At 32.3% G+C, this 11,286-nt stretch overlaps 2 protein-coding genes across 3 annotated transcripts; both read right to left on the bottom strand.

Moving 5' to 3' along the window:
* Nucleotides 1–1,773: 1,773 nt before the first annotated feature.
* On the bottom strand, nt 1,774–4,908 carry LOC139778238 (uncharacterized). Its single transcript, XM_071716108.1, has 3 exons — nt 4,749–4,908; nt 3,175–3,513; nt 1,774–2,710 (listed from the first exon to the last, which is right to left on the bottom strand). The coding sequence occupies exons 1-3, from the start codon at nt 4,764–4,766 to the stop codon at nt 2,366–2,368; spliced, it is 702 nt and encodes a 233-aa protein (XP_071572209.1). The 5' UTR covers nt 4,767–4,908; the 3' UTR covers nt 1,774–2,365.
* A 2,533-nt stretch (nt 4,909–7,441) lies between these two features.
* LOC139778216 (uncharacterized) lies at nt 7,442–11,208 on the bottom strand. Of its 2 annotated transcripts, none has more exons than XM_071716091.1 (5): nt 10,883–11,208; nt 10,154–10,399; nt 9,581–9,745; nt 8,489–8,845; nt 7,442–8,089 (listed from the first exon to the last, which is right to left on the bottom strand). In XM_071716091.1, the coding sequence occupies exons 1-5, from the start codon at nt 10,898–10,900 to the stop codon at nt 7,763–7,765; spliced, it is 1,113 nt and encodes a 370-aa protein (XP_071572192.1). In that variant the 5' UTR covers nt 10,901–11,208; the 3' UTR covers nt 7,442–7,762. The 2 variants fall into 2 exon arrangements, with proteins under 2 accessions (XP_071572192.1, XP_071572191.1); XM_071716090.1 differs by having other exon boundaries at nt 8,489–8,878; nt 10,883–10,979.
* Between the last annotated feature and the right edge of the window lie 78 nt (nt 11,209–11,286).

Raw genomic sequence — 11,286 nt, 5'->3', positions numbered from 1 at the left:
AAGGATGAAATGATTCCACGAGAGTTGCGAGCGATAAGTGGAACGCACCCCTGGTATGCCGCTGCGCCGCGCCGGCGGCTCGGAGCGGCGGACCGTGATTGGCCGGATCCGGGGGCTCGACTCGCGAGCCAGTCTCACCCGACTGTGCGGTAACAGCGGCGCGCGCAACGCAGCTAACGCAAGTACTACGTGACACGTTGAACGACGCGACGACGGTGCGAGGTGCAATGCGAGACGTTGTCGCTCGTGTAATTTCTTTCTCTTGAACGAAAAGATATCCGATTACGGAGTATGTGTGTTGCAAGCTGAATGTACGCCGAATATTCCGTTCCTTCTTGTGTCGAGTGCAACGAGTGGGATGCCGTCGCTGGGTGAAATGAACGCCGAATGCCGTGCTGGACTGAACACCGCCGCCGCGCCGGCGCCGTATCAACCCTCCCGGCTGTGATTTGGCGGGTCTCCGTGCAGTACGCCGTGATCGGTGAGTGAATTGTGCATGAGAAATAAATGTTTCGAAGCGCGATACATCCGAATATCTTAATAGAATCCGTTGTGAGATCCCGCGTATCGTATTGAGATAACCTCAGATATCGCGTCTCCGTTTCGCCTCCGTTTCGCCTACTCCGAATAAGTGAATCGCGCGGGAAGACGCGTCAGTGAATAGCTTTGAACCTCTCGTTAAGCGCCGGAATTAATAATCAATTAAGTGATTGAAGAGAACGATCGCGCGTTTGGCGTTCTCTGCACTTTGCTGTCACGATCGCGAACGAGAAAGCGAGGTTATAATTGCTTCAAAATGCGTATGAACGTCGAGAGTGCGAGTTAACAAGCTCAAATGTGCGTCCACGAATACAATTCCGTTTTTCGTTAAGGCACGTAATTCGCTCGTTCACGTAACTTGTAAATGTTTCAAATTTATTCGCACGTGTGCTTCTTTTACAGAAAATTTACGTTAAATTGTGTAATTTTTATTTTTAAATTTCTTTGCGCATCGTATGATCGCGCATACCATAAAAAAAAAAACGTTGAACCGTCACCGCCAAGATACTTAAAAATTATAAGTATCACATTCTTTGTTGCTTGTTCCCCATATATTATTCGTTTTGCTTACAAAATTTTCCATAAACGGAGCCTATTGCTTCGTATTTCGTGCTCTTATCTTGATTTAGCAAGAAAAAGAAAGAACATTGTCAATTCGATCGCGACGCTAATGGAATTATTGCTACGAAATTTCTGACAGCTAATACACTCTACGGTACGTTACAAACTCGTAGCTGATAGAATTTAACATTAACTATAGACACTTCAAAGCGCGTGCCATTTATTCTCAACTATTATATATTTTTAATAACATGTATCAAATTTAATGTTTACATTTTTTTGACATCCCTCATCAAGATAACTTGAATAAAATCAATCAACCTGTCGTTTATGAGTTGTTAAAATATGATTCTCGCGCTGAGACAGTTACTCTCGCAGTACGAATTGAGTTAAACGAGAGAACCAGTCGCGGAAAAGCGGCGACAATTCAATCTCTTAAGCGGGGAGCATAGACTTTTGCATAACGCATAATGCATAAGCACAAGAAAATGGATTGGTCAATTTCCTTATGCAAATGTATATGGACCAATCAATTTTCTTATGCTTATGCATTATGCGTTATGCAAAAGTCTGTGTTTCGGCCTTTATATGCCTTCTTTAAAAGTGGATAATATTTGAAGTTATATAAAAGAGAATTATAACTCTCTCTCCGCAAATAAGAAAATGCCTGTGTGATGTACAAAATTTATTTATTTAACAGCGCTCTAAATTCAGCAATAACATTTAATGCGTATAAGTCTACAAACACAAATCAGAATATTATTACCTAAAATTAAAATACTTTTTGGTGCATAAAGAATAAGGTCATGGTTTCAGCCTAATGCATAAATGCGAAATATTACTTGTCAAATTTACCGCTTCAAATATTTATGCCACATCTTATTACTCTAGTGATGTGCAACAAGCATTACTACATTGATAGTTAAATAATTATTTAAGCATAGTCGATGATACAAAGACTCAATAATACATGAAATTATAGAAATCTAGATATTTTTAAACAGTTCATAGATAAAATAAAATAAAAACATTTTTTGAAAATAAAATTTGACTTTAAAATATTAAATATAAATTATATAAAAAGTTTATAAAAATTCTTTAAGTAAATCTAAAAGAGTGAGATTTTTTAAGACATTTTTAGGACCTTTTTTACGAATTTGTTATCAAGAAATGAGAATTTGCTAAATTTATTAGTCTAAATCTAATTAGTTTAGCTTCTACAGAATGAAGAATATATCGATATTCACGTTCTTCCTCGATAAAATCAGTAAGTTACTTGTCGATGATAACGAGGTTGATGTGTCGCATGCCGGTGATTTCTATGTACTACGTTCCTCGCATGCTTTCGTCGTTCTCTGGCAGCTACTTGTTGTCTGTAGACGAAGAGCGGTCTGAAAACCTTGGCATCTTGTGCCTCCATATCTTCCGCCTCGCTAGCAACCTTCTCTTCGACCTTATTCTCAGATCCCGTACGAACAGACCTTCTTATTCTAACACTTTCGTTTCCTGATCCTAACTTAGCTGATTGACGATCTGTGCTTGACAATGGCAGTCTTTCTATAAAGCCATTGGTCGCTACCTTATTCTTCGGTATTCCATAAGCTTCCACCTACAAAAAATACAGCCTTCAGCATATGTGTTTTGGATTATTACATATATGTATATACTAGCTGGTTACCCGGGCTTCGCCCCGGAGGATATATGTAATAAGACACGCAAATAGTCTCTCTCTCCCTCCCTCTCTCTCCCCCTCTCTCCCCCTCAGATATGTATAATACATTGTTTTATAAGTTTTTTAAACATAATTTACTTAATGACTTGAATCGACAATGTAATTGTATTTAATGAAATATAATATGATAGTACAATTATAGAAATTATTAACTTAGATTTCTTTTTAACTATTATTATTTATTAAACTTAACATAACTTTTCAATATAATATGTGTCTTATATTCTGTTATAAATCTATATTTTAAATACTAATGTAATAATAAGATAAAGGATTTAAAAAATTTGAATCTCATATATATGCAGAATATATTATGCTAATTAATTAAAGACAATATTTACCAATCGACCACTTTTCGAGGTCTCACCAATGTGATCATTTCCAAGTTGCAATCTTTCGATTGCACCGTTATCTTGTAGATGTTTTTTTGGAAGACCGTACGCGTGAATGCCCGGTTTATCCTCCTCATCGGAATCCGAATGGATCCCTCGCACTTTACCGTCCAATCCAATTTGATTGTGGATTTGTACCCGCTTGATGTACCTCTCGTCATCTGGAGATTTGCGTGATTGCGTGTAATCTAGTTGATCGATTGATCGATCGGTGGAATTTAATATAACGTTTGTGCGCTGTCGAGCTCGCGCGCTGCTCCAATTCAGCGAGACAGCCAACAAAAAGAGCTGAAAAAAATTAATTAATAGTAATATTTATGTAATTTGCTATTAACTATTTGTGAGAATGTTAATTTTGACAGTGCTCTTATCTTTAAACAGAGATTACAATATTGTACGAGTAAAAATGCCTTTCTATTTTATTTGGAAAAAGAGAATAGATAGAAAGTGTTGATATCAATAAATGTATACATATTTATATAAAAACATATATATATTGTTAAGTTAAAAAAGCAATTAGGTCTTTTTAAATTCTCTCGAGGGCATAATCTCTGCCCTCGAGAGAACGACATATAAATGTTATCTTTTGTGGCCTACCAGGTTTTAATCATGCCTTAATAAAAACGCGGAAGATTACGTGTTTCCTTAAGCGAATTGCTCCAATGCCATTTATACAGTCGGAATAAAAAATATCACTTCCACGAGCTCACAAAAAATTACTTGACGAGATTTAATGATTTTCCTGTTTGTTCTGTGTTTTAGTATCTGTTAATAAAGATAATAAAATGGAATTTCATTCATTTTTACGGCTTTCACTTTTAACGATGATTGACGAAGATATTTTATGATATGACACTTCTCTCGTTGTTATCAACCAAAGCGAATAAAGAAACCATTTAAAAACTTTACGCAAGCAAAGAGGAAATTAAAATAAAGCTTTAATAAAAAATAAATAATTTAAGATGTATAATTAATAAAAGCAGTAAAACCAAAAGGAGACATTGTCGAAAGATATCGAAATTAATATTATTTGTCATTTTATTATCATATTTTTATTTATATTTAATTACAATGATTGATCTAATTAGATAAATCTATTGCATTCTTAGTAGAAAATACAGCATTACACAGTTATATCTATATATATACCTATATAATTTAATGTTATCTTTAAATAATAGTTATATTTTTTTAAGAACAGTTTTGCAAAATTGGTATATATATCTCATATCTTTTATTATTTTTTATTATGGTTTGATTTTATCTTTTAACATAATAATTTGTATTAAATTATATTATGTAAAGTTAAGCGGTAAAGAAAGAAATAAAAAAGTTATTACGTATTGTAACAATAATTTTTTTTTAATTATTGTAAGTATTATTACAGTAATAATTACAATCTGATGCATCATATTAAAAATATTCTGAATAATGTCCAATCAAAGAAGAAAAATACTGATGAAGATATAGAGTTTGAAAAATTAGATTAATATTAGATAAATTATGTTATCCTTGTTTCTTACCGTTAATGTCAATCTCATCGTACAGCGGTGCTTCCTTTCTTCCTATCGCGAATGTTCTGATTGCGGCTTGCTTTCCAGTTCTTACTCGGACTCTTAGGTTGCGTTTGAGGGGAAAGATCGACCGCGCATCGGTTATATACGTAAGCCGTCTGCGATCTCGAAGAACGCAATTAAGTTAGTCTCACACGGGAGTTTGCGATATGCATATTCGTTGTAGAGCGAGAGCAGTCTTGTTCCCGGTAAAAATCCCGCCACTGCGAGACTGCAGTGAGTCACCTTCGTAAACGAACCGCGCGAATGGGTGAAGAGACTCGAAAATTTATGGTGCTTCTTTTGCAACCCGAGATGAACATGGGTGAAAGCCCTCAATGGAAAAAAGTTGTCGGAAGAAGGGGAAAGGAGAACAGACTTTCGACTATTTCTGCGAAGTAATAGTTTCAGGATGTTCTGATTTATAAGATTTATTTATGCAAATCTAATGTTAATAATAAACTAAGAAACATGTTATGTTATATCTCAGATTGATTTTTTAAATGAAAAAATTATGAAATAGGCTATATATTGTAATATAAACATGACAATAGAAGTAATAACTTTAATTTAATATACTATATTAAATTAGATTCATAAGTTTTGTACTATTTTAAAAATGGGACACCGTTATTGAGAACTCAAGAGATTTCTTTAATTTATTATACGAAATTCGATTTGTCATTTCGTGATGATACGGATACCGGAACTATTTCTAACGTAAACTAAGAATCCGGCATTCCGTTGATAGTTCACAGCGAATTTAGCTAGTGTTAAACACCTATTCATTGATCGCTAAACATTTGCACATACGACTCACACGTGTTGCACATGTAACCGGTTTTCCCACTCTTCTATAGTGATGTTGACAGTGTTTCTCATTTAAAAATAGTTCTATTATAAAGACATGAACACATGGTTTTCTTGCAATATTAAAATTTGCACCTTGGCATATCCGCAGTAATAAATCGATATCAAAAATATTTAATCGAAATTTAGTTAAATAGGACAATAAAAACTCAGCACAAAATAGATAGATCTTTTTATGTCACATTTCTAATACATTGGCTTCAAGTGCTTCGCGGTAAAATACACATAGAGATTTACGCAATAAGATTTTTATTGTGACGTAAAAAAATCTTAACTTTCTTATAAATATTCTCAAAAACTAACCAGTGAAAAAATCTAAAAAAAAACTACATGCTGATATTATTTATAAGAGTTTAGGTTTTGAATTTTATACAATTTTTAACATTTCTAATTCTTCTTACAATCTCCTTAGTAAAAGGGTGAAAAAAATATTTGCAATTATTTCATTTTATATGAGCGTTTTCTTCTTTAGGGTATAAAAAATAATCAAGTCTGTTTTGTACTTTGCACCATCAACGTTTTATATTCAAACGATGTTTTATGTTTAAATTTTAATTAAAGTCATTATCGGGGTATGACGAACGCATTTATTACGCTAATCAAGAAGAGACAACCGCTGTCTTGCGTCGCATGAATGGATTATTAGATGAAAGAGCGAGTGACTAACTGTTTCGCCCCGAGGGTCTTAATAATAACACGTTTACTACAGACGGCAGTAATTTCTACCGTATTCCCAGTAAGTATGTCAATTCCTAGTATTCCTAGTAAGTATCAATAATCGTTCAAATAATTCGCCTAACAAGAGCACACTTGACTAACATTTGCAGTTTTATTGTCGTCTAATGTAAAGGGATTTACTGATGTGTATTATACACAAAAAAAATCTTTCTATTACAAACATTTGCTCCAAAGTTATGCGTTTAATATTAAATAGATTAAAATGTTGATGATGTAAATAATTAATGAAATTCTAATTGAATAAAGTTGTTATAATTATAGATGAAGATGTAATTGTAAGAAACATATAACAACTCGCTATTATTACAAAGCAATGCTTTATTTTTAGTATAAAATTAATTGCAACAATCGTAATTCGTCATAGAAAGCGCACTTTAATAAGTTAACATTTTTTGTTAAACATTTTTCGCTGATTATAGATTAACTATTATTACTTTAGTCTGCAGTTCCATCACAGTAATAAGATTCAAATATTATAATTATGCATACATATCCTACTTTTTATGTATATACGGCGCTACTTTTGAAAGGAGCACATACACTGGTTTTCATTTTTCTTATGAAAATAGTTGAAAGATATTAACCTGCATTCACGAATATTTTTCAAGGCAGAACACATTTTCTGTATACGGACTTCCTTCATATTCCGCCTTGGAATATATGTCTGCGCGCTTTATATATGCCACTTTGGAGATAAACGATCTCTAAATCTCTCGAGATACGATTCAGTAAATGTTAAATTAATTCCAAAACTTCCGCTTTTAGCGGTAAATTCGCGACCATGTAACATATACACACTTTCTATCCTGAAGATTTCATATGTAATGTGAGAAAACGTGTTTATCTGAGGGACTACCAATAATATTCTCCGCGAATGTCAAGTTTAACTCTGAATATGACGCATAACTGAGTTGCGTGTCAATTAAAATCGATTATAACAGATAATTATATGCAATTGCTCACTTAAATATTTCATCGTTCATCATAAAGAGATTTGGAAGGAGGGAAGGAATTAAATGGCAAAGCATAAAACTAGCTAGTTTCTGAAATATAACTTATTTTACTTAATTTACTCTTTATTTGATAATTGCTTAATTATAATTATGTCGATATATTATTAATATTATATAATTTATTCATTAACTCATTGTCAGACATTAGTCTAGCGCATTTTATCATTCAAATTTTACAGATCTAAGAAAATCGAGTTAAAAATATAAAAATTGCAGTAAACAGTAAATTTAATAGTTTGTAACTGTACACTGTTATCAATATTATGCAAGATTATTATTTACTTACATTATCAATCATTTAATAATGAGAACACTGACTACCATTATACAGTAATAATATAGTAATAAACTAATAATAATAAACTAATAATAATCGTCGGAATATCGTGGTCTATATCGATCACGTCTCGGATAAGAATCATAAGGATTGTATCTTCTGTAAGCCGGCCTTCTATAAGATCTCCTTTGTACCTCTTGTCGATATCTGAAAAGCGGTCTGAAGACAATATCCGCGGCGACTTCCATGTCGCGTGGATCTTTGGGATAGTTAATATCCGCATCCGAAGTCCAAAAGAGTGGTGTTACAATATCAACACGAGACATTGTAACTGGCAATGAATTTTCAGGGTTAATATCGTTCGCGTACTTGGTCTCTTTTGTCGGCTCGTACAGTGAAGATGATACTTCCATCTATGATGAAGAAATATCTCTTTTAATCTTCTTCTATATATTTATTTTTATATCTTCAAATGCAAGCATTATAGCTTAAGTTTTTAATGCAATTGGTTATAACAAATAGATGGTAACGATTATAAGTTATTACAATTTCGAAATGTTATCTATAAAATATTCTAACGTCTTTATTATAGTTTAATTTTAGATTTAATTTTCTGCAGCATTATTTTCTAACGTCTAATAGCATGTATACAGATATCATTTTAATTTAACCACAATAATTGAAGACAGTAATAACAATGGCTTTTACAGTTACGTTTATACCATTTGTCCATCGATTAACCGAAATTTCATAGTTCCTAAAAAATAAAAAACTTAAAATATTGTCTTAAATATTGGGACAAATTGATTTACCTTCGAAGGAGACGAATTGAGTTGCCAGTTATTAAGATCTACGCTCCACGAGCTTTCATCGACGTAATTTTGAACATTCCGTTGAATTTCATCACGTCCGTTCTCCAGTTGACTCTTCAACATTCCATCTTGTCTTGATAATACTCCCGCAATTGGCACGTCAATTTTTTCATTAGAAATTTTTGCGGGATCGAGGAACGCGATGATTGGTACCGATATTGCGGATGGATCTTCCGGTGGCACTATTTCCTGTCTCGGGTTTGCCACGAGATATGGAATTTCTTGTGGTATGTTATCGATAAAGAGCGGCTCGTGCGTAGTTTTAGATATCTCGGTTGCTTCGTAGAAATTATCATTCTGCAATGCATAGGACGAAATATCTTTGCCTTCCTGGAAGATGCATATGTTCGGTCATTATGATCATTATTATACATATTCTTTGATGATTTCTTCGTAAATTACATGGAACACAGCGATGATTTTTCCATGTTAGCAATCCAGTCGGTTATAAAATTAAATATTAAGTTGGTTACATGGTAAATATAAATAAATTATTTCTTTATATGAAAATAATGCAAAACTTGGAAAACTCATTATACATATTACGTGACAAAGGCTATACATTAAAATAAGAACAGAACATAAGAATTTGAAATAAATTTCTGTTTTATTTGAGATATAGATCTAACGCATATTAGAATACAAATACTTTTTGAAAATAACCAATTAATTAAATTAGAAAAATTAAAATAAATATAATTATGGCAATTGATGATGAAATATAATCAGGATAGATGGATGAATACATAAATAAATTGATTTTAATGAACTGGAAAATAAACCATTTTTATAGGAGTACTATAAATTATATAGTATGAAAAGTGAAAAAATTGTTAGAAAAACTGTAAAGTTATTTATATTTATGTAAACATATATATATATATATACAAAAAATATGTTGCGATGATAAATATCAACATATACAGTTTACCGAGTTTGTGTATCCATCCATCTTCATTGTTTTCAGTGAAAGATTTATTTTATATTTAAAAAAATATGTTACGATGATAAGTATCAACATGCAAATTTTACCGAGTTTGTGTATCCATTTTCATTGTTTTCGGTGAAAGATTGAACATCTGTAAGTGCCAAACCATTTGCCTCAGTTTCCGCGTTTACAGTCTCCGTTATATTTTTCCGTACATCCTCTAAATGCGTCATAGGAACGACGAGAATCTGTTCGCGTTGTGACACCACCTTAAAGAGATTCTATCTTCAGATATCGACATAAATTCGATTATATTATATAAGTCAAATTTCTTCTATTTTCCTAGAGTTATTCATCTCTATACCAAAAACGAATTGACGTAATAATATGAAACAATAATTAATACTGCAACAGCGAAATTACGTAATTCTTTTTGATAACTAATTGGCATTTCCGAGCTGTTGTTATATAAAGGATTAATCACACTTTGACGTGGCTCGTTATCGTTAATAAAAGCTAATAATCGTAATCACACTAATAATTAACAAGTATCGTTAATAACAGCAGTATTTATTTGCATTTTTAAACATCGTTCTTTAGTGGAATAGATGCACAAAAATACTGAAATAATATTCATAATTCATAATAATTAAGTAGCATATATATAAAATGTAAACCTTAGTAGGTTCAGTAGCGGGCACAACAAACACTTTCTTCTTTACTACCAAGCCTTCTAAGGATCCATTGCCGACCGTATTTTGCACAGCATCTTTCACCACCGGATCCCGCACAATAGCGGCCAATGTATCGTTCGTAGTCTGAGGTTCCGTTGGTAACAGATTTGCAATGTCTTCATACTCAATAGGTTTCGCGTGTAATATCCCCACGAATAGTAAGGTCACAAAGAACATGATACCTTCAAACTATAAAATGCAATGAATAAAGTCTTTTAAATATAAGCTGTTTAAGTCTTGATCTATGACTTAAATACGATTAAAAGGCAAAACTTTATAGCTTAAAGCTTAAATAGATTAAAGTTTATAATAGATTTTACTTTCTTAAGATTTTAATTTAATAAATTTAACTACTCAAAAAATATATATCTAAAATATTAATACACAACATTGATTTGCCGTTAGAAAATTATGTGCCATCATATTATATTGCATAACAATTTAAATTTATCATTAATAATGAAAATGATCACAGAATTATAATTTAGTAAATTATATACTTTTTATATTTTCTGCAACTTTATTAATAATCTTTCTAAAATAGAAGTTTTGTATTGAGATTAATTATCTCTCTGACGCAAAGTGTAGCGTATATTCTTCATACATTTATATACGATGTGTTAATTGCTATGTGAAAATTGGACTTTTCAAACGATTGATCTAAAAACGTACCGATGAGTCGTTTTTCATCAAGATGATGAAACTGTGCGATGTTCTTCCTGTTGCTTCGACGAGACTACTTCACCAAGGATTTTCCAGCTCTGTTAAGGTATAACGGATCGTACTGGTTTTATACGACGTGCTGAAAGAATTATCGTTACTTTGCTAATAAACGTGAGTATCAACCTTGCGGTAAACTTCGTCGCGCGGATGCTGCATCATGAAGACCATAGAAACAGATCACAATCGTCAATCATATATAATAATTACTTCTGACGAATTATAATTTATAATCCTACTGTATCTTTCATATATTTTCATATTGAATAAAATACCATTTTTTTTTGTTTTGCTTAACATATAATATGTGCCAGTAATATTTTATTTCTTACATTTTAATATCTTTAACGAAAGAT

The sequence above is a fragment of the Temnothorax nylanderi genome, unplaced genomic scaffold (genome assembly GCF_030848795.1).
Source record: "Temnothorax nylanderi isolate EJ_2023f unplaced genomic scaffold, tnyl_v1.0 TNYL_tig0176_pilon, whole genome shotgun sequence".
Lineage (NCBI taxonomy): Eukaryota > Metazoa > Arthropoda > Insecta > Hymenoptera > Formicidae > Temnothorax > Temnothorax nylanderi.
The sequence above is the reverse complement of the archived record's forward strand: the minus strand, read 5'-3'. Positions and strand labels throughout refer to the sequence as shown.